This window comes from Trichechus manatus, unplaced genomic scaffold (genome assembly GCF_000243295.1).
Source record: "Trichechus manatus latirostris isolate Lorelei unplaced genomic scaffold, TriManLat1.0 scaffold00052, whole genome shotgun sequence".
NCBI lineage: Eukaryota > Metazoa > Chordata > Mammalia > Sirenia > Trichechidae > Trichechus > Trichechus manatus.
The window spans coordinates 10,081,357-10,105,168 of NW_004443988.1; the positions used below are offsets into that span (position 1 = coordinate 10,081,357).

Below are 23,812 nucleotides of genomic sequence, written 5' to 3' on the forward strand. Positions count from 1 at the left end.
AAGTAGTTTTTGTATACGGTGTGAGGTATGGGTCCTGTTTCATTTTTTTTCAGATGGATATCCAGTTTTGCCGGCACCATTTGTTAAAAAGACTGTCTTTTCCCCATTTGATGGCCTTTGGGCCCTTGTCGAAGATCAGGTGACCATAGGTGGATGGATTTACATCTGGGTTCTCAATTTGCCATTGAGTCTATTCTGGCTCATAGTGACCTATGAACAACAGGAGGAAACACTGCCCAGTCCTGTGTCATCCTCACAATTGTCCCTACGTTTGAGTCCATTGTTGCAGCCACTATGTCAATCTATCTCGTTGAAGGTCTTCCTCTTTTTTTTCCTGACCCTCTACCTTACCAAGCACGAATTCTTCTCCAGCGACTTGTCCCTCCTGATAACATGTTCAAAGTACATGAGACAAAGTCTCACCATTCTTGTTTGTAAGGAGCACGCTGGCTGTACTTCTTCCAAGACAGACTTGTTCATTCTTCTGGCAGTCCATGGTATATTCAAGATTTTTTGGCAACGCCATATTTCAAAGGCATCAATTCTTCTTCTGTCTTCTTTATTCAATGTCCACCTTTCATATGCATATGAAGCAATTGAAAATACCATGGCTTGGGTCAGGCACACCTTGTCCTCAAAGCAGTATCTTTGCTTTTTAACACTTTAAAGAGGTCTTTTGCAGCAGATTTGCCCAATGCAATATGTTCTTCGATTTCTTGACTGCTGCTTCCATTGGTATTGATTGTGGATTGAAGTAAAATGAAATCCTTGACAACTTCAATCTTTTCTCTGCTTATCATGATCTTGCTTATTGGTCCAGTTGTGATGATTTTTGTTTTCTTTATGTTGAGGTGTAATCTATACTGAACGCTGTAGTCTTTGATCTTCATCAGTAAGTGGTTCAAGTCCTCTTCACTTTCAGCAAGCAAGATTGTGTCATCTGTAATTGCAGGTTGTTAATGAGTATTCCTCCAATCCTGATGCGGCTTTCTTCTTCGTAAAGTCCAGCTTCTCGGATTATTTGCTCATCACAGAGATTGAATAAGTGTGGTGAAAGGATACATCCTTGACACAAAGACACAAACCTTTCCCGACTTTAAAGCATGACGTATCGCCTTGTTCTGTTTGAACGACTGCTTCTTGGTCTATGTACAGGTTCTGCATGAGCACAACTAAGCAGGAGTAAAAGGTAGGATCTTAACGATAGTAAGAAATAGTATTTTCCTGGTTCTACTCTGACTCACACTCGAAGGAACCCAAAGTTTTCTTCCTCAACACCCCTATCTAAAATGGCACATATACCCACACCACCCATATTCTGCCACTGTCACAGCTATCCCTTTAACATCACTATTTGAAATTATATTAGCGTCCACTTGTTTATTGCCTGTCCCCCTCATTAGGGTGTAAACTCTATGAGAGTGGGGCTTGGCCTATTTTATTCACTGCTTTATCTCCAGTGCCTAAAACTGTGCTGGTCACATAGGAGGCAGTTAATAGATCTTTGTTAAATGAAAATAAATAACAAAACAAAATAGAAAAACAAGGAAAAAGTAGGCCAAATACCAGCCCCAAACCCACTTGAGTGGCCAGAAGGGGTAGGTCATGCATATTGGGGTTAATGTATGTGGTTCTATGGGAGCATTTTTGGCCCTTTGGACTTCCTGTAGTTATGTGTTAGAGCAATATAACCAGTAGTCAGTTGCCATGGATTTGACTTCTACTTAAGGTGACCCCATGTGTGTCAGAGTAGAACTACCCTGCATAGGGTTTTCAGTGGCTGCTTTTTTGGAAGTAGAATGCCAGGCCTTTCTTCTGAGGCACCTCTGGGTAGACTCCAATGGCCAAACTTTCTGTTAGCAGCTGAACACATTAATTGTTTGCACCATCCATGGATGCCATTAGGGCAATATAGGATGGGTTAACCAGAGGAGTTCTGGTAGTATAAATAGACATTTTGTTGGTAGATATTTTGTCTCTTACGAAATGACTACACAGCGGAAGGTGGGTAGGCTCCCGAGGAGCTGACACACACATTCTCACACTCACTCTTGCACACACACTCACATGAATGCACACATTAACACATACACAGGTGTGCATGCACACACGTAACTGAAATGCAGGGAGCCCTGCAGTCTTTAAGAAAATGCTGAGTCTGACTCCTGAGCTAGGAGCCCTGGTGGTGCAGTGGTTAAGCGTTCGGCTACTAAAAGAAAGATCGGAGGTCTGAACCCACGAGCTGCTCCGCTGGAGAAAGACGTGGCAGTCTGCTTCCTTAGATATTACATCGTAGAAAACCCCATGGGGCAGTCCTACTCTGTCCTAAAGGGTCGCTATGAGTCAGAATCGACTCGACACACAGCAACAGCTCCTTAGTAGTCTGGACACTCCACTGACCTGACACAAACACTTCATGGAACTGATCAATTGGCAGACTGAATGGACTACTTAGGACTGAAATCATAAATCTGGCCTAGGGAAAAGAAATAGTCCTCTTTCCCAGGGAGCTGTTCTGAGGTCTGGGGAGTCTGTCTGAGTCTCAGGCTGCCTAACAACTCCAGGCTATGCCTTATTTCCTTCTTGTTAGCATTAATCCTGGAAGATGATCGTTACATCTGCCAGTCACTTAATGAAAAAATAATAGCAAGTAAATGAATAAACATTTGATCTCAGTTTATTATGAAGCCATTATCATTGTTCACTTTAAAAAACAAACTAGGCCTCTCAGATCCAATCACCTGGGAACTGTGTGACAAAATTTTCCTGGAGAAAGTTCTAGAGTTTCCATTATTTCTGAGATACTGATGAGCTTTAAAAGACTAAAGTGACCCCCTTTCAATTGATATAGAGGAATAGGTCCTTTTGGGGAAATCCTCTATGTCACCACACAAGTCATTTATTTTCCCCATTTGGGGTTTGAGGTTTTCACCTACAAACTGATGATCGATTGGTCTGGAGAATGGATTGAAAGAGAGGGCCCCAAGTGCCAAATCTCCCTGGCTTTTTTTTAAATTTTAAGTCTAGATTTAAAAGGCCAGAGCTGGAATTTATTGGCACTTTTCCAAAAACTTTGAGAAAAATATACTCAGAATGCACACTCCTGTGTGTATACACAAAAGAGCCTACCACACACTGGATGGGGAGGAGGTGGATTGTATCTACACTGAATATTTACAGAAGGCAACGGTATGAAGGATGAGTGAATTGGTCTAATATTTTTGGTTATAGGTTCTAATAATAATGTTAATGACAACATCACAACATTTTACGTTAGCATATTGTTTTGTACTTTTCAAAGTCTGTTCTAGGAAATGATCTCATTTGCTCACTGTAATAGCCCACTCTGAGAAAGAAGTGTGGCAGGTAATTACTATCCCTATTTTGTGGATGGCCCAGAATATTGACTTTCCTGAAATCTCACAGCTAGAACTTTGGTCTCTAGGACTCTTTGTTGATCCACTTGAAAGAAGAAAAAAAAAAAACACCAAACAGTTGGTGTTGAGTCATTGCTGACTCACGGCAATCCCATGTATGTCAGAGCAGAACTGTGCTCCACAGGATTTAAAATGGCTAATTTATAGGAAGTAGATTGCCAGGCCTTTCTTCCAATGCACCTCTGGGTGGATTTGAACCTCTAAACTTTCATTTAGCAGGGACTCCTGCTGATCCACTTACCATCTTGTTATTGCCTTGCACTGAGTAGGTGCTTTGTGACTATTTAAGCATCCATGGAATGTTGAATAAATAGGCTTGAGATTGCTTCCAGGGATTCTGCCCATTGCAATCTCCAGTGAACTCTTTGAGCTTCCTCATGATTGGTTGATCTCTGGCACACAAAAGCCATTGTAGCAGGTAGGCTCTGAGATGGCCCCCGATGATCTCTACTTTCCGGCATTCATGCCCTTGTGTAATCCCCTCCCCTTGAGTGTGGGTGAGACCTGTGACTTGCTTCTAACCAATAGAAAATGGCAAAGGTGATAGGGTGTTACTTTTATAATTGTGTTGCATGAGATTGTGACTTCCATCTTGCTAGCGGACTCTCTCTATTTCTCTCACTGACTTTGATAAGTGAGCTGCCCTGGTGTAGGGGCCCACATGGCAAGGAACTAAGGGTGGTCTCCAGCCAGTTAGGAACTGAGACTCTCAGTCCAATGGAGCTCCAGCCAACAACATTGTGAGCTTCGTAGTCACTCCTTCTCCAGTGGAGTTTTCAGATGAGCCCCCAGCCCATGAAGCAGAGGGTCCAACTAAGTCATACTCAATTTCCCGATCCTTAGAAACTGAGATAGTATATGCGTGTTGTTCTAAGCCACTATATTTGTGGTAATTTGTCACACAGAAATAGATAACTAATACTAGAATCCAAAATCCAGTCAAAACCCAAAAGCCAGCCAAATTTCCCTGCCCAGCAGCCAGTACTTGATTTGGCCTCCCTATCTTTTGTATAAGCACCCAGCATGGAAGCTACTGGCTGGCCTGAGTTCTGGCCTGTGCCCTCCCTCCTTGAGCCAGTCATAGCTAAGGGGTTCTACCTCTTGTTCCTTTTCCTCTTGGCAGGGGTGGGGCAAGCAGAGGCAACCTCCTTTTGTGATCTAGAGTTAGCATTTCAGCTGTTTATTTATTTCTTGAGTAGGGGCCAGGGTCAGGGAGTTCTGAAGTAAGGGTATTGATTCCTTGCTTTCTCGCAGTTGCTTTTTGGAAAATGATACTAGGTTCAGAATCATTTGCAACAGATGTGGAGATGTTCTCACCATCCTGGGTAGGGTAAACTCAGAGCCTTGGAGTGGGAGGGCCTGCCCTAATTTCAGATGTGATCAGAATTGGAAACTGAAGAGGGAACCAGAGTCTGTCTTGCTGGGATAATACTGGCTTCATGTCAGGGGTTTATGTGGACACAGCTCTGGGAGTTGCATTTTTTGAGAACAGTACGTTGTCTCATCACAGACAAATGCCCCAAGGCACCCAGCACAGGGCTTGGCACAGAGTAAACCAAACCAAAAAACCAAACCCACTGCCGCCGAGTCAGTCTGCCCCATGGTAAGCCCATGTGTTACGGAGTAGAACTCAGCTCCATAGGGTTTTCTTTCAGTTAGTAGCTGAGCATAAACCGTGTCACCCAGGGACCCCTGAACACAGAGTAACAAAAAAAAAAAAAAAAAAAAAACCCGTTGCTGTCAAGTCAATTCTGATTCATAGCGACCCTACAGGACAGAGTAGCACTGCCTCATAGGGTTTCCAAGGAGCAGCTGGTGGATTCAAACTGCCAACCTTTTGGTTAGCAGCCTGAGCTCTTAACCACTGTGCCACCAGTAGGCACCCAATCAATGCTTGTTAAATTGAATTCAACACTATACTTTTTTTTTTCTGGGATTAGGATTCAGGGAACTGTAAAAACATGAACTAGTAAGCCGGGGTGCTTTCTGTATTGAACACAGTTGAATCTCCTGTGTAGAAAGAGAAAACTGGCCAATTTGGGTGCATCATGCTGGTCAGCGGGTGGGTGGTATTTGGGATCATTCCTAATAGTGGGCATGGGCTTAGAGTGGGGAAGACTTGGGAGTGAGCCAGCTTAAGTTTGAATCCTGGCCCTGCAGCTGATTGGGAGGGCAAGTCGCATACCTTTTCTGACCCTCAGTCTCTTCAGGCCTACAATGAAGAAGCTAATGGTGACTCACATAACTCACTATGTGTCAGGCTCTAAGCCCGTGACACATAGTAGCTCATGTGATCCTCACATCAACCCTAGGAGGTGTAAGTACTGTGTGAGTTGATTTCATGTGTCAACTTGGCTAGGCCATGGTGCCCAGTTGTTTGGACAAACAGTAGTCTACATGTTGCTGTGAAGGTATTTTGTAGATGTGGTTAACATGCACAATCAGTTGACTCTAAGTAAAGATTACCCTCAATAACGTGGGTGGGCCTCATCCAATCATTTGAAGGCCTTAAGAACAAAATCTGAAGTTTCTTAATGGGGGAAGGAATTCTGCTTCAAGACTGCAGCATAGAAATCCTGCCTGAATTTCCAGCCTTCCGCCTGACCTATGGATTTTGGATTTGCTAGCCCCCACAATCACATGAGCAAATTCCTCAAAATCTCTCTCTTTCTCCGTGTGTGTTTTTGTTTGTGTGTGTGTGTGTGTGTGTGTGTGTATTCCCCATTGGTTCTGTTTCTCTGCAGAACTATAACACAAGTACTACTCATATAAGCACCATTTTTTGATGTGGGGAAAGGAAAGCACAGAAAGATTAAGGGGGGTGCTTAGGCAAGTGGCATAGCTAGGGTTTGAACACAGTACTCTGTGCTCTTAAAAACTAGGCTAGATTGCTTCCTGATAGCAATGCCTATCTTCAGGTGTCTGTAAGAATCAAATGAGAGGTACTGAACGTGCTTAGTACTGGTAGACCCATGTACAAATGAAAGGAGGTGACCTACAAATGGTGGGCCATATTCTGGAGACACTCCAATGCTGGTGGGCACTCTGCCACATTCACAGTGCATGGGGCCTCTGACTCAGCCTTCAGTTCTGCCCCGGCACCATTACCAGGTCCCTGGGGAAGCTTTCCTTCCCTATGCCACCAACCTGCCCCTGGTTCTCAGTGTTGGCCATGTCCTGGGGATGCTGACTGGCTCTCCAGCCTGCGAAGCCTCTTCCCCTGGAAGCCACTTGTTAATGCGAGTAATGGGGATCATGAATCATGAGTTAGTTCCACGCCGCCTCTCTCCTGAAAACAGCTGTACCAGTGCCCAGGGAAGGGAGACACACCCAAATGAACAGTGGCATCTAATTGGGAGGGCGCTGAACCCGCCTCAGTGACTGGGCCCATGAGCCTTGTTAGGGCTGAGCTTCCTGTGTCATCTCTAGTGTGTGACTATAAATAGGTGACAGTTTAAAATTAGTAAGAGAGAACACAGCACATGGTTAAACAGCAGACTGGCAGAGCAGGGAAATGGCCAGTGCCCAAGCTGGTTTCAGAGAGTAGATCTGTGGCACCACGTCTGCCACCCCTTAAAGAGTTGCTCCCCCGAGTTGAACACGTGCTGACAGAAGTGCCTTCCACGAGCACCAAGAAGGCCGGATGTGTGCAGGAACACCAGTTAGCTGCGATTATCTGCTTCCTTACGTGCGTGTGGGTGTAAGTGCGTGCCTAGTGCACTGTCGGGAATGTGGGAGAAGATGCAGATGTGCTCTGTTTAAGCAAAATCTGACACGAGAAAGAGGGCTTTTCAGAGAAGAGATATTCTTTAGAAGACCTGTTCAATGATGGGATCCCTTTAAGGTTTGTTTATCTCAACTTTGTCCACTTCCTTCCAAATTTTATCTGGCTTAGAAATTTAGTTTTCTACACAGTTTTAAAGAAATACATATCTTAGCCTGTTAAACAAGATAAGTAACTTAGAGCAAGTTATTTAACCTCTCTGGGCCACATTTCCTCATCCGTAAAAGGAGAACTAAACCATAATATCAACAAATGAGATAATGCACGGAAAAGAACTCAGCACAGTTCCTGGCACACAGCAATGCTCAATCAGTGGTGGTGTTTACTGCTCTGTAAAGAGGAAGCAATGGAAGGCAAAGCCCTTTGTTGTCTGAGAGACAGAGTGTTAATGAGAGATGGAATGTTAATGAGAGATGGACAGTTAAAAGAATGACGAGGAAAGACTGAGCGCTGTCTTGCCGGTGTGACTCTGAGTAATGGGGATCTCTTCACCTGTTCACCATCCCAAGACTCGGGCTCCTCATGCGTAATGAGGACTTGGGCTGCAGTCAGCGTTCCTACACTTGGTCGTGACTCAGACTCTCCTGGAGGGCTTGTTAAAACTGCCGATTTTGACCTCCCATTCCTAGACATTCAGATCCCACAGGTGTTCAGGGCCCAGAAGTCTACCTTTTTTTTTTCTTTTCAGGGACAAACATGCTTTACTCTGTCCACGGGTGGGTCCGTAACCAAAAACCTAACCCTTTGCCATGGAGTCAATTCCTATTCATGGCAACCCTATGTGTCCATAGAAGTCTTTCTTTTTAGATGTTGATTTTTGGAATCTACACTTTTAATCAGCCTTGTCAATCTAGTCATTGAGCATTTCCGGGGAAAGCTGTTAAAAAGATACAGCTAACCCCAACTCTGACTCTAATATGAGGCTCCCTCCCTTCAGACTCAGTGGGGCTCCCTGGGTGGAGCCCCTTCAGGCTGACCTGCTTCCTGGCCCCCCCACCTCTGGTCTCCTGCCTCCAACACTGTAATGCAATGAACAGCTGTGGCTAGAGACAGGGTCCTGGCTTCCTCCTAACCCCGACCTGGCTTAGGACTGTCAGCAATGCCAACAGGTGATAGGCGACAGGATTTGTTGGTTTAGAATACGTTGATTGATTGATTGATGTAGGAACTGGGTGAATCCAAAGGGAGGGGGTCTTCACTATTGGGGTGTGCCACTGAAGAGGGCTTGAAGGAGGCCTGCAGGGTCTGAGTGCAGCAGACTCAGAGGGAAACAAAGGTCTGGAATTAGGAGACAAGTTCTGAGCGAGGGCCGCGAGGGCAGCCTGCCCTGGGAAGCCTGCCTTCCAACAATGCCGTCATCCCCAGAAGGGCATGCTTGGAACATAATGGCTCTGGCTACAAATTCTATTAACTCTAATAGTTGTTCTGTGGTGAATGGATAATGCATTTAGCAGAAATAGACCCAATCAATTTATATGAAACACATAAAACTTTCTCACTGGAATTGGCATCTGTTCTTGAATTATAGGAGCATGTGTAGAAATGGGCAGTCTGTCACCCGTACTTCTGGGCACATTAGCAGTGCCACGGGTTAATTGGAGAGACGGGCCAAATGAAGTTACTTCTCCCTTCTGCCATCTCCCTTCAGCCCTTAGAATCATGGGGCTGGGGTTGGGGCTGGGGAGGGGCTTGAAACTGTTTACTTCAAACCCGGAAACTTAAAAATGAACATCTTTTTCGCTCTTGTGTGTGCCCATATTAGCCTCTTTTGTGGCAGCTGTGTCCCCGGAGGTTTGCTGTCAGGCCCCAGCTGTCAATCCAGGGGATGAGAGGGGTGTACAGCTGGACCGCAGGGACCACCGGGACCACGGCTCGTTCGTATGGTGCCAGGGCCAGACCCAGGTGTGCTGACGCCCAGTCTGCTCTTCTTTTCAGGAGTCTCCATGTTTTTAATTGCCTTTTCCCCCTCTTTGGTGAAAAACATATATTCAGAAAAACCAACTGGTCACCAAACAACTTAGTAGTAAAGCTGTACTTTGATGTTAGGGCTCTGTAAGTTGCCATTACCTGTGGGTTTGGCCCCAGTGTTTGGCTGGGCCTCATGTTAACTGAGCTGATACACTAGTGCCTGGGTGGTGTAAACTGTTAACATGCTCAGCTGTTGACCGAAAGGTTGGAGGTTTAAGTCCACCCATAAGTACCTCAGAAGAAAGGCCTGGAAATCTCCTTCCAAAAAAATCAGCATTGAAAACCGTATGGAGCTCAGTTCTACTCTGACACACATGGGATCCTGTGAGTCAGCTGGTACACCACATCTGACCATCCAGGAGAAGGAAGGAAGGGTAGGGACCCTGGACGTCCTGCCTGTGCTCACCTTAACTTTTAGAGAGTGAGAGTGGTGGATCTTCCATGCACCTCCTCAACCCTAACAATCATTACCACCAGAGACAGAAAGACCCAGCTCTGCAGCCCATGATTGTATTATCCTGACCATTTGGGTCGTGTGATTGTATGTGCAAAACTGACAGATGTAATTTCCTTGGACTTAATACATGCCTCATTTTCTCTTTCAGCTTCTTCATCTGATTAGCTAAATAAAGTGACTCAGAAGCTTCTAAGAAATACTGCGGGAAGCACCTGGACAGGCTTTTCCCTGCCTGGATGCTCCAGTGGCTGAATTCTGCTCCATGGGTCCCCCAGATCCAGTGGGCAGGCCGAATGCTCCTCAGAGGGGAGGAGGTAAGAAGAGCTTAGGGAATTTGGAAGCTTTATTGCCCTGTGGCTCAGTGGTTAAACTGCTCAACTGCTAACCAAAAGGTCGGTGGTTCAAAACCACCAGCTGTTCCGCAGGAGAAAGATGTGGCAGTCTGCTTTTGTAGACATTTACAGCTTTGGAAACCCTATGGGGCAATTCTACTCAGTACCATAGGGTCGCTATGAGTCAGAATCGACTCGACAGCAGTGGGTTTGGTTTTTTGGTTTCTGAGTAATCGCTTTCAAAAACCTGATTTGGCCTTTGTGCTTCTAAGAGTTGCTCCACTGCCTGCCTGGGGGAGAGGTGAAATGCCACCAGCCACCCTGTTTAGCCCAGCAGTAACTGACAGCACTGAACTTTGGAAAGAAAATCTTCATATCTTGTCTCCTCCATACTTTGTTAGGGGCTGAGAGCTGACTTGTTCACTGCTCATGTATGGGGCTCTTGTCTGGGTCTCCTTTCCTCCTTCTTTTCCGTTTTTAGAGTTTATCTCTGATTGGAGACTTTGATACATAGAAATAGCTTATTGTTGTTGTTGACTGCCATCAAGTGGGCCCTTGACTCCTGGCAAGCCCGTGCACAGTGAGATGGACCATTGTGATCCATAGGGTTCGCGTTGGCTGATTTTTGAAAGTAGATCACCAAGCCTTTCTTCCTAGTCTGTCTTAGTCTAGAAGCTCTGCTGAAACCTGTTCGGCATCACAGCAACACGCATGCCTCCACTGATAGATGGGTAGTGGCTGTGCATGAGGGTATTGGCCAGGCATCTAACTGGGGTCTCCAGCACAGAAGGTGAGAGTTCGACCACCAAACCACTGCTGAGAAGTAGCTTTGTGGGTTGAAAGAATGTGGACTTCAGGTTCACATCCTGGCCCCACTCCCTACCAGCTGTATGACACTTAAATTCCTCTGTACTATTTTCCTCATCCATAATAAGGGGCCCTGGGGGTATAATGGTTAAACATTCTGCTGCTAACCAAAAGGTTGGCTGTTTAACCCCACCAGCAGCTCTGCAGAAGAAAGATCTGGAAATTTACTTCTGTAAAGATTACAGCCAAGAATACGTTATGGAACAGTTCTACTCTGTCGCATGGGGTTGCTGTGAGTTGGAATCGACAGCATGCAACAACAACAACAAGATGGTAATAACAGCCTCTATCCTGGGCCAGTGTGAGGACTAAATGAGCTGAGGTATGAAACTCCCTAACCCAGGGTCAGGCATGCTCGCTCCTTCTCCAGAGGGGCCCTCTGAGGTAGAAGGAGCTTGGATTAAGCTTGACGTTGTAGACCATGACCTGCCTGTTCACGGCCTCTCTCCTCTCCTGCACCAGAAACTCCAGAACAGCGAATATCGGGTCACCCTTTTGTAGCCACACCCCAAGCACCATGCCTGGCACATGTTTGCTAGGTGATTATTACTGAGTGGGGGTGTCCCGGTCTCCACTATTTTCATGAATCCTACTGGACCAAACCTTCTCCAAGACCCCTCCTCCGTACGGTTCTTCTCTTGCTGCAGGCACCTTGCACTACATTAATTACTTGTCTACTTGCTCTTCGCTTCTACTCTGTGATTCTGTGAGCCCCTGAACTGGCTCTTGTTCTGCTCAGAATCTCTTGGCTGAGTGTAGAGCCAGCCTCAGAAGAAGTGAGTAAAGCTGTGTGTGGGCCTGCATTAAAGCCAGGAAGATGGGCTAGGCAGGGCCCTGGTCATGAGGCTGAGTCCTGGCCATGTGCCATCAGAGGATGTTGTCCTGTGTGTGGCAGGTGGAAGAGGCCCTGCTCCCCCTGTACATCTTCCCGATGACCACAGCTCCCCCACCCCCATACTCCTGGGGGCATGCAGCAAGGTAGGACTGGTAGATCGGAGTCATGATGTGGGCAGATGCTTCCTGCTACCAAAACACAAGCAGGAGAAGGTTGGTTGGGAGCCTGACTCAGCTTACCCCCCACTCCACCTAAGCTACTCCCTGATATGGCAGCAGGTTCCTGGGAAAGTAGTAGCTTTTGTTCAGTGCCCTAAAGTTTTCCCTGGGAGCTTCAGGTAACTGGTGCAGCTTCCAAGGCTGCCTGGTGATGTATTTGGCTCAATTTCCTCTTCTTCTTGAGTTGTAGTCACTCGGAAGGAGGTCTGGAGACAGAACTCATAGCCACTTGGCTTGACAGGTAGCCACTTGCCTGTCATTCCTGCTATGGGGTCAGGGATTGGGGGATAAATTTACTCAGTGGAGGAGGCTTGGGTCCCAGCCTTTGTCATCTCCAGCTTCTCAGGCAGCCGCTGGTTTGTAATTTTATTTGGTGGTGGTGGTGGGAGAGTTATCACTGCTTTTGAGGCGCCACGTGATTTCATTAGTCTGAGTGGCTACTGGGCAGGCCCATATTGATTAGCCTTTTAGGGACAGTGGGAGTTATGTGGTAATAAACCAGCGAGGGTGGCAGGGTGGATGGCTGTTTCCTAACTGCTGGCTGCAGGGGAGCCAGCAGCTGACATCTGAGAACTGAGCTCAAGCACCAAGCCATCCACCAGTCAATCAATAAGTGTTTCTGGAGTCCCTGCTATGTAATCTCTGGTGGTGGTTAGATCTGGGTGGATGGGGGTTTGCGGGGATGTTTGCTGAGCAAGTTTACATGGAAAGAGAAGTCTGGCTTCTTTCCTGAATTTATCAGAGGGAAGTAGCAGTTGACCAAGGGCCAGGAAGTAGATGGAGGTGAATCATTGGGATCGGTGCTGGCAAGGGGGGTTGAATGAATGAGTTATACGCTGCCTCCCTCATGTTACGCGTTTTATTAACCACGAGGCAGAGTGGGGAAATAGAGCTTGCAGTTTTGTAGGCCAGGTTCCCCTTCGTGTGGAAAATGAGAAGGAGTTCTAGTAAGACAAGAAGAGAGGAAAGGAAAGGCGTGATGGGAAAGCAGCTAACCCTTCCGCCGGGTTTGGCAGCTCAGTGAGATCAGGCAGGACTCGGGAAAGGGGTGAGAATTAGTCCTGGGGCAGCTTTTAGGGGAGAGAAGGGAAACAATTTCTATAAAGACAAAGCAAAGCTAGTATTTAGTTATTTGAGCCATTGAGTCATAGAGAGCCAATGAATGAATTTAGTGACAAAGCAATAAGCCTCTACTTTTTTTTTGTACTTTGCACTTACTGAATTTGCATTTTATTCTCCAGACATGCTGGAGTTAAAAAGGCTCTTTTGGCTGGATGAAGCCCCAAACTATTGTCCTGAGATAATCTTTAAGCCTTAAACTAAAATATCCCCCAAAGACTACTTTAAAACAAACAATAGCTTAATTTAGTAAAGAATGTCTGCCTTGAGCATTGTACTCTTTTAAGAACTATCTATATGGGATCAAATTGACAACAGTGACTCGAAAGATTAGAAAATAAACTTAGGGGGCTATGAGTTTATGTTAATAGGGGAGGAACTATATGGAAAAGGAGGGTGAGAATGGTTGCACAACTTGAAAAATATAATCAGTGTCACGGAAATGTACCTGCAGAAATTGTTGTATTGGTGTATGTTCTGCAGTGTATATTCTCGACAATGGCAAAAAAAAAAAAAAGTTAAATTAAAAAAAGCCTCTTTAAAAGAGATAAAGAGGCTTAGATGATTTCAACTGGTCCCCTGCTCCCCCTTCTGAAAATTTCTATCTCCTTTGACCTCATTTGGTATGCACAACCATTTTTGTCCGCTTGCTCAGGAGTTTTAGTTCAGACATTAAACAAACCCTTTTTTAATAGACAAATTTAACTGGGCATTCTGTACATCCTGCTCTTACATGACCTGATGGTATGTCAAAATATGTGAAAATGGTTTGTTTTGTTTTCTTTCGCTGTCTCTGTCTTTTATCTCTCATAAAAGCTCCTAGTTTCTCTCTGCCCAGCAGAGCATGTCTCACCAAGGCTGTGCTGCCAGTTCATGAACATTTTTCTTTTGAAACCAAATAAACTCTGTAAAATTAACTTCGTCAGAATACAGTCATGGACTGCGTAACATCCATTTGGGCAATGCCCGATGTTTGTGGTCCCATAAGATTATAATAAAAGAAACCAAACCAAACCTGTTGCTGTCGAGTGAATTCCGACTCATAGCAACCCTATAGGACAGAGTAGAACTGCCCCATAGGGTTTCCAAGGAGTGGCTGATGGATTCAAACTGCCGACGTTTTGGTTAGCAGCCGAGCTCTTAACCACTGCGGCAGAAATCAAGATCAGAGAACCGGACATAGCAGACATAACTGGACATAGCGAAGGCAACAGCTTCCCACGCACAACACATGTATCTCATGTCTCTCGTATATGAAGTGATGGAGCTGCCAGGTGTATAATGGTACAGTACATATATAACCTATAACATATGTCTTGATAGTCATAATAAATTCCTATGCTACTGGCTTATGTATGTACTATACTGTACTTTCGATCATTGTTTTAATGTGAATGTTCTCTACTCACAAATAAAAAGTTTATCATATAAACAGTGTATGTTTTGACTTGTAGGCAGCAGCATCCAATCTCGTGTATCACGTGTCTTTTGAGTGTTGTAGCATTATCTCTGTTTAACTTTCTTTTGAAAATATTACCGTAAAGTGCATCATGGCCTCCAAATGCAGCAAAACCAGCACTAGTGATAGCAGCAGTAAGAGGCAAAGGAGAAGTATCCATTTGGAAGTGAAATGAAAGGTATCTTATATACTTTTGCTAAGTATATAGTATGGTGTTTGCACAACGTCCAAATCACATAACGTCCTGTTTCACAGAGTGTATTGTGGACATTAAGCCACATGTGACAGCCATGAGTTGCTTATGTCCACAATATGTTCTGTGAAATAGGACATTATGTGATTTGCACGTTGGGCAAACACCACATTATGGTCGAAGGCCCTCTCAGGCATTTGCTTCCAGAATATAAGGAGGCTTCATTCATATTAAAAATTTCCTGGGGCAAATAACCTCCCTCTACAATTAGTTTATCTAAGTTTTCAACAAATTCTTCTGCTGCCTTCACATCAGCACTCGCAGACTCGCCACTCACTTTCACGTTATACAGCGAAAAATGTTGTTTGAAACGCTTGAACCACCCAGAGTTAGCACTAAACTTGATACTGTAGTCTGGTCCTGCTTTTTCTTTAAGCATCTCGAACAAGCTTTGTGCCTTAGCAGTGATTGTCAATGTGCTGAGAGGGATTCGCTTTTCTGTTTGGTCCTCAATCCACACCATTAGCAATTTCTCCATATCTGATATAGGTCCCTCTCACATTTTCATTAGCCTTGTAGCTTTCAGAGGAGCTGATCACTTAACAGCTTGGAGAATTTTTTGTTTTTGAGGATTGTTGTGATTGTTGAGTGTGACATACCTAAATCTGATACGTCTCGTTCTCCGATGGGGATTTCTGAACTCTATTATAACCTTATGGGACCACAGACATACATGCAGTCAGGCATTGCCCAAACGAACGTTATATGGTGCATGAGTGTATATACATATGTATACATACACTCATGCATTGTGTATATATACACACACATATACATATATATTTTTTAACACACTGAACAAGGGTTTCACATCTATAAGAAGGAATTTGAGATTTATCGTTCACCTGCTGTTATTTTAATACAGAGTTACCTTTGTTAGTGGGTGAACTGTGTGCTGCACCCCTGCTTCTCCAGGTTACTCATGTCTGAAGAAGTTCCACCCGCCAAACACCAACTCCTATCTGGTGATAAAACTTACCTTGCTGGTGTGGGGCCTGGGTGGTCTGCACCCACATCTCTGGGGCTAGGCTCACAGCTCCAGACCTAATAACCATGAGGAACATCATACCAAGTTTGGAGACTGATTGCAAGAGACTTCCTTCTGATACCAAGAGTGGCTGAACAATTATGCCCATGGTTTAGGGCCAGAGGCTGAACAGGCCTGTGCTAGAAGCAGCAACAGTCCCTAGGAGAAGTCTTTCAGCCTGGGGTATACTGCATTGCATAGCTTTGGAGAGTAGTCAAGCTCTGGGGGAAACATGTTGAATTGCAAGTTTTGGGGGCTTTATCCATAATGGCGTAGCCAGCCTTTGTGCAACAGAAAACCTTGGCCTTGAGCCTAACCATTTTATAAGCAGAAGAAATCTGACAAGAAAGTTCACTTTTGTTCAGTAAGTGGGGAGTTGTTTTCAAGGAACTGAGTTGAGGAAAACATACCAGGTTGGTTCTCCCCTTTGTGTCAGAACCTGGATATTCCCCAGGCATGGAGGAGAGCTGCTCCTTTGTACATCTTCCAGAGGCTCCCTTCGCACAGGCAATATGAGAATCAAATAGTTGCCCTTGGAGCCTGATAGAGTAGAAGAGGCTGTATAGGCCCGGCTCACTATTATTACTCCCCATTGCTAACCGCCACATTGTCTCATGATCTTGTCTTTCCCTCCAGTCCCAGTCTCTCCAAAGGGTTTAAGATTAACCGATGTTCCTCCTTGGAGGGTGGAAAACAAGTGAAAATGATCTAAGAATAACAAACCGAACAAAGCACCCATCTTGGGACAAGAAAACCAGGATGTCGCCAGATAACCCCCAAGAAAAGATTAACTCATCTGGGACGTGATCACCTTGGGGAACTAACACAAACTTCTAAGATCCATAATCCCATCCCTATAAAAGCCTTCAGCTGATCTCCAGTGGGAGAGACAGGTCTTTTGGAGGAATCTATTCCCCTCTGTCTCCTATATATTGATATATAATAAAACTCTTGCTGCTCACTTCACCCCATCTCAGAATTGGCTATTGTGGCAGGCTGCTCCAATCCGTGTTACTGTGGTGAAGAGTGTAGGTGATGTTGCTACTAAAGGTTGCTGTTATAATCTTCAAACACTGCTCCCCAACCCAATTTCAGTACACGTATTTCTTGTGCCTTTTGCAATAGGAAATTACTTTGCCCAACTTGTGAGTTGAACCCTTACCTGTAGGGTCAAAGATGGGGGTCTCTCTTGGTGTATTTCCCCAAGGTTTCATCTCCTTGTTTGGGCTTCTCTCAAATAGATTTCTTGATTTGGGCGCTGTGTTCTGTGGCATCCTGTCTTCCCCACTGACTGGAATAGAGAAGATCCCATGGTCTGAGTTAGGTGGGACTCAGTTTCAAGGATAGAGATGAGTTAGCACTGGGGAGGTGGGAGGGACAATTCAGCTTAGGTTATGGAAGGATGATGAGGCCACAGGTAGTCTGGGTTGGGGGACAAAAGTGCCAGAGACAAAAAGGGACAGAGTGAACTTACTGGTGAGGTAGCAGTCCAGGCTGATGGAGATATTGTCAAAGGCCACGGTGGCTCTGGATCCTTGTCCCCACCATGTGACAATCTGCAGCCAGAACCTGTATGTGTTGAGAGGAATGTGTGAGGAAAAACCAGGGGGTCCATGTTTTAGGATTCTTCATCCAGTGAACGAGTGCAGATTACCCTGCTCATAGCCTTAGTTGTTAGCAGCCTTACCTGATCTCAGGGCAGGAGGAGAGCAGTGAATGTCTCCCCCTACTCCAACACAGAGAATTTCCTTTCTGAAGCATCATTCCAAATGTTAATGGCCACCACCTGGCCCTTCAATCCAGCTTGGAGTTTGGGGCCCGGGGCCAGGACACTCTGATAACATGAGGAGAACTCTTCCACTTTTTGGATGAACAGGGTGGGTGGAAATGAGTAGGCTTGATATTCAGCTGGTGCTCACTGTTGAGGTTGAAGTTGTTAGTAAGATACTGAAATGCTTTTGTATCCCCTGATGCCTCCTGTTTATTGCTTCAGGCAGGTTGGCTCCTTCCCTGGTACTCTCAGGACTTCCTGGTTATCCAGCAACCAAAGGGTTACCATGTGCACACAGGGATCTCAAGTCTCCTGCATTTTTCCAGAATCTGCTCTGGGTAGTTGGTGCAGTGCCTACCGGTTGGTAACTATTAAATGATGTTGAATATTACCCCAGGGAATGGTTGCAACCAATGCAGAACGCGTCATAAAGTGTTAACAGCAAATCCATTGACAAGTTGTTTCTTTCCATTTCTTTCATAGCCTTGGAGGATCAGGTCCTAGGGCGGTGGCCAGGGAAGGTTTTAAAATGAGATTGTGGTGCGATGGATCACTTTTGTGTGGCCTTTCTCACCTTTGTCTTATAATTGGAAGAGGCTGCATGGGCCCAGCTCACTGTTATTTTCTCCCCATTGCTAACACCACATTGCCTCATGATCTTGTCTTTCCCTCCAGTTCCAGTCTCTACAAAAGTTTTAAGATTAACTGATGTTCCTCCTTGGAGGGTGGAAAACAAGTGATAGTGACCTAAGAATGACAAACCGAACAAAGGACCCATCTTGGGACAAGAAAACCAGGATGTCGCCAGATAACCCCCAAGAAAAGATTAACTCATCTGGGACTTGACCACCTAGGGGAACTAACACAAACTTCTAAGACCCATAATCCTGTCCCTATAAAAACCTTCAGCCGGTCACCAGTGGGGGAGATGGGTTTTCTGGAGGAATCTATCCCCTCTGTCTCCTATATATCGATATATAATAAACCTCTTGCTGCTCACCTCACCTCTGTCTCAGAATTGGCTATTGCAGCAGGCGGCTCCAATCTGTGTTATTGCGGTAACATAACTCCCACCTAAGTGACTGGGTGGGACTGTGTAAATAAGGCAATTGTGGCCACCAAAGGGGTTGTCAGTTTTGCCATTCTGCTAGGCTTAAAGGAGGGCCAATTCCCTAGGAGAGAGAGGATCTCACCACCACCAAAGAAGAAGAGATAAGAACGGAGCATGTCTTTTGGACCCAGGATCCCTGGGCTGAGAAGTTCCTGGAACCAGGAGGCAGGGGGAGAGAGAGAGAGAGCTGTAACACAGAAGATGACGAGAAGCAGTGGCAGAGAAACGGCAGCAGGAGGGACCAGTAGGAGAGACCAGCAGGAGACTACCCAGTGGACTTGCTAGTCTATGGAGTGAGAAAGCCTAGTGCCTTTGGGCTGAGGGTTACTGGTGGAATGGGGTGCCTCTGGACATTTATTGGCAGAGCTAAAAGAGCTTTGTAACACTTGCCTGAGCAGGGCAGAGGCCAAGGGGCCATAGAGAGGTATGCCTGAGGCACAGTTGGGAAGAGGCTGTCCTGATGAAAGAACTGTATCCTGAGTGTTCCTCAACCTGAACTGTAATCTGTTACTTCCCTAATAAACCCCATAATTGTGAGTATTCTCTGTGAGTTCCGTGTGGCCATTGCAATGAATTATCATACTCAGCAGAGAAGTAGAAACTGCAGTGGGAGGAGCGATTGGTGTCAGAATTGGTAAAGATGGCAGAGAGAGGAGGCATGTCTGACCTCTGCCTCATAGAAGTCAGCTTTGGGCTGTTGCTCTCGATTCTCCTTTCTCCTTGTGTAGTTAGAGGAGGTCAGATGCCACTCCCACACCATTGTTACAGAGATAAACAGAAAATACCTTTGGTTAGCTTGCTTCCTGGAAAATCATCCTCTTGGAAGGCTATCAACCAGCCCTTTCCTGAAGTCAAGGGGGATTTTCTGAGACTCTTAAAACCTTTCCCACCCTTCGGAAAGCCAATGCAGAATAACCTGTAGAACAGCAGGTACAAGTGTGTCCAGTCTCTGGTGTAGATGCTAAAGCATCAAGAGAAGGAACCTGTTATGGATGTAATTGTGTGTTCCCAAAATATGTGTTGGAATCCTAACTCTTATACATGTAGATGTAATCCCATTTTGAAATAGGGTTTGTTATGTTAATGAGGCCATATCAGTGTAGGGTGTGTCCTAATCTTAATCACTTCTGAGTTATAAAAAGAGCAGGTTAGACACAGAAGTAAGCACAACTGGGGGAAGACAGATGTCACGTGAAGATTGTCAAGGAACTGAAGAATACTGGGGCTATAGAAGCTGAAAGAGACAAGGATCTTCCCCCAGAGCTGACAGAGAGAGAGCCTTCCTCCAGAGCTGGTGCTCTGAATTCAGACTTCTAGCCTCCTGAACTGTGGGAAAATAAATTTCCTTTTTTTTAAAGCACTCACTTGTGGTATTTCTGTTATAGAAACACTAGATAACTAAGACAGAACCCATGCCCATCGACTGATGACTGGAGGAACAAAATATGGTATGGCCAGACAAGAGAATGCTACACAGCAATACAAAGGAGTGGACCACAGATACATGCTATGACATGGTAGGCCTCAGAAACAGCATGCTAAGTTAAAGAAGCCAGATGCCTATGACCTCATAGTGTGTGATTCTGTTTATGTGAAGTATCTAGAATAGTTAAATCTATAGAGAAAGAAAGCAGATCATTTGTTGCCAGGGCCTAGGAATGGGAACGATACTGACTGCAAACTAGCAGGAAGGTGTGAGTGTCCTAAACTGGACAGTGGTGCTGTTTGCACAGCTCTATGAATGTGCTAAAAGTCATTGAAATGCACACTTAAAGCAGATGAAGTCTATGGTATATAAATTATACCTTGATAAAGCTGTTAAAACAGAGGGCCAGAGGGAGCCCAGGCAACAGAGTGTTGGCAGCATGGGGTAGCAAGAGCAGACAGCAGAAGTGATGGTGGAAGTAGGAGGCTCAGTGGGGAGAAAGCAGGGCAGAGAGGGCACAGGAACTACAGGAAACAGAATGTTAACAGGAAGGAGGAAATGCACCGAGGAAAGAAACACACAGGAAAAAGAACGCTCACTCACAAGGATTTGCAGGGAGGGCAACAAAGCTTTAGTTAACAAGCACTTGCAGCAGGGGCCCGGGAGCACAAAGCCTCTGATCAAGATGTAAAGGGTATAGATGCTAGCTTGGCTGTTTCTGGCCAGAGAACAATTACTGGCTGCTGTGAGAGGAAGGACTTGAAATTGAAGTAAACTTTCATCTAAACAGCATGTTTGTGATTAATTATTTCTAACTCAACTACTCAGTAAATCTGTCTATGCCCTCACTCATCTCATGAAATCTAGTCACCCACAAATTGTCCTTTTTATCTTAAAGTCCAAATGAGAAGATTGGTTTGATTCTAAAGAAGAAAGGCTTGATTATGTTGTATCCGTGGCCATCCCACTGGTGTCTTCTCAGGCCACATTCCCATGATGGGGTTTACGTGCCCGTGCTGACCAGGACAGACCAGAAAGGAGGGTTGGTCATTGGTTGGGTGTGGAAGGAGGGATACTCAGCGGAGGATTTCCAAGTACTGTTCTGGGGCACTTGGGCCAGCTGGATGAGTGTGAATGAGGGTAAGGGAAGCACGAGAATCTGTCCACCTTCTCCAGCCAACCCTTGGCACCTGGGCCTGTGCTTCTGAGAAGCATCCTTCATTTTGACCTTGGTAAGCACCTATTGAATGAGTTTTCATTTCATCCACACACTATTATGTATTGTGGAAACCCTGGTGGCATAGTGGTTAAGAGTTCGGCTGCTAACCAAAAGGTTGGCTGTTCAAGTCTACCAGGAGTTCCTTGGAAACCCTATGGGGCAGTTCTACTCTGTCCTCTAGGGTCTCTATGAGTTGGAATGGACTTGATGGCAACTTTATTATGTATTGTTGCTATGCATAAGGTTTGAGCAATGAAAAAAGAAGACAAAAGAATTGATGCATTTGAATTGTGGTGTTGGTGAAGAATACTGAATATATTGTGGACTGCCAGAAGAATGAACCAATCAGTCTTAGAAGAAATAAAACCAGAATGCTCCTTAGAATCGAGAATGGCTTAACTTTGTCCAGCTTTGGACACATCATCAGGAAAGACTAGTTCCTAGAAAAAGACAGCATGTTTGGTAAAGTAAAGGGTCAGTAAAAATGAGGGAAACCTTCAATGAGATGGATTGACACAATAGCCACAACAATGGACTCAAACATAACAACAATCATGAAAATGGCACAGGACCAGGCAACATTTTAGTCTGTTATGCCTAAGGTCTCCATGAGTTACAGCTGACTCGGTGGCAACTAACAACAGCAACATTGTGTATTGGACCCTGTAGGGGATTCTAAGAGAAATCAGACAGGAACCCTACATTCAGCTTGCTTACTGTCCAACGGAGAGATGCAGTATGTGTACGTCAGTGCAGAATAGGGTAGAAAGAGGTGAATACCACACAAGAGGGACAGTTAAAGTGCTCTGAGAGCTCAGAGGAAGGAGCAGATTACAGCAGGGTGGGGAGACCCAGGAGGACTTCCCAGAAGAGGTGGTATTCAAGCTGGTTCTGAAGGAAGGAAAGGATTTAGAGATGTGGACTTGGGGATGGGGGCACAGTGCAAAGACGATGGGTGTGAGGGACATCTCAGAGGAGGGAAAGGGCCTGTTTGGCTCCAGTACGTGGGTATGGAAGGAGGTAAAGATGGTGGGAGTGTTTGAAGGCCAGGCTAAAGAGTAATCTCATTGAAAATGGGGAGCCATTGAAGGTTTGTAAGAGGACAGTGACAAAATCAAAGACCTATTTTAAGATGATTAGTGTGAGAGCAGTAAGCAGGATGGAGAAAAGGGGACTTGAGGCAGAGAGACAAGGCAGGAGGCAGGTTAAGGAGGCAGCTCTGCACAGGTGTCCCTCACGCTGTCATCAGGCTGCTCCCTGAGTCGTGGTAAAGTCATGGCCATGTTCTTGACCTCCACAGAGGACACAGTCCACAGATAAGCTCCCAGATTGAGCCTGTGTGACCCCAGACACAGCCCAAGCCTTGATTCCCATCTCTAAAACAGAGGCTCTGATACTGCTGTCTCCTACTCCCAAAGCAGTTGCAAGGGTTAGCGAGCTGCTGCTCAGATGAGGACAGGCATTGAGAGCTACTCGGAGAGGGTGAATCAAAAGAATTATGTTGCTCTGTGAGGGTGTCAAGAAGGCAAAACTGCCTAATGCCCTGTACTGCAGGGGGTAAGGGCCCCACAGCCCAGCTTACCAACTCCCCACCCAGGGCATCAACTCTTAACCTGCCATTCACAGGCCAAGGGCTAGGCCAGGTGCTGAGTTCACTGTTGAGCTACAGCGTGAGTGTACCTTGCGGGACGACCTGGGGTGCCTGAGCAAATAAAACATATGCATGTGCTTGAGGAGCTTTGGGGGAGAGGGGCAAATCCCCCATTGTAACATAAATAAACTCTTCCAAGGAAGCTCCTCCCTCCACCCACCCTCTCTCCTCTCCTGCCCTTCTTTCTGCCTTCATTCTTTATTACTGCGAGATTAGAGCTACAAAGTTCTCTAGCAGCCACAGGGCCTCTTAGCATGGATGGGAGAATGCAAGCTGGGGCTGGAATGGTTTCTAAATAGAAGAGTTTCTAAAGTGCTCGGCGAGGTGACGGCAGTGGCAGCTGCTGTTTAAAAGAGCTTGATTGACACTGGGAATTGCACATATTTTGAGTCAGGAACACTCCTAACAATCAGGGAAGACTTAGTCAGATGTAGACATGTAAACACGCGATGCTGCCCCTGTCCATCCAGAGGCCACACTGCCAACCCTTCTCCAGATGCTCCAGGCCCCAGAGGCTGCAGGGCAGGGACTGGTGGGGCGAAGATGGGCCAAGCTGGGTTTTAAAGAGTGCACGGGGTCGAGGGGTGGGGGGAAGCAGAGGCAGTCTCTGATTGAGGGCTCAAACTGGGTCTGGGGAAGGTAGGTGGGGGGACAAATGGGGAGTTTCTGCTCTGTGGGGCGCTAGCCCAGAGACCAGGTGAACATCATGGCACCCAGACTCCGGCTTCTCTACTTTGTGTGGTACCTCCTTGCGTCTTTATCTGAACCTTAGGTGAAGAGGAGGCTGCTCCTGGCTCCGCTCGCTTTCTCCCTGCTGAGATGGACGAGACTCCCTCAAGGCTCTCAGAGTCTTTCTTGTCCAACCACTCTTTTCAGAT

General features: G+C 45.8%; 1 protein-coding gene across 1 annotated transcript in view; it reads right to left on the reverse strand.

The window, feature by feature from the left end:
* Positions 1–23,812, reverse strand: part of ALK (ALK receptor tyrosine kinase) — a 1,033,821-nt gene that overhangs the window by 76,696 nt on the left and 933,313 nt on the right. The window contains exons 10-11 of the mRNA XM_004377648.3: positions 17,231–17,325; positions 16,919–17,047 (exon numbers count right to left, since the gene is read on the reverse strand). Coding sequence (XP_004377705.1) covers positions 16,919–17,047; positions 17,231–17,325 — 224 coding nt within the window. The remainder of the gene's footprint in view (positions 1–16,918; positions 17,048–17,230; positions 17,326–23,812) is intronic.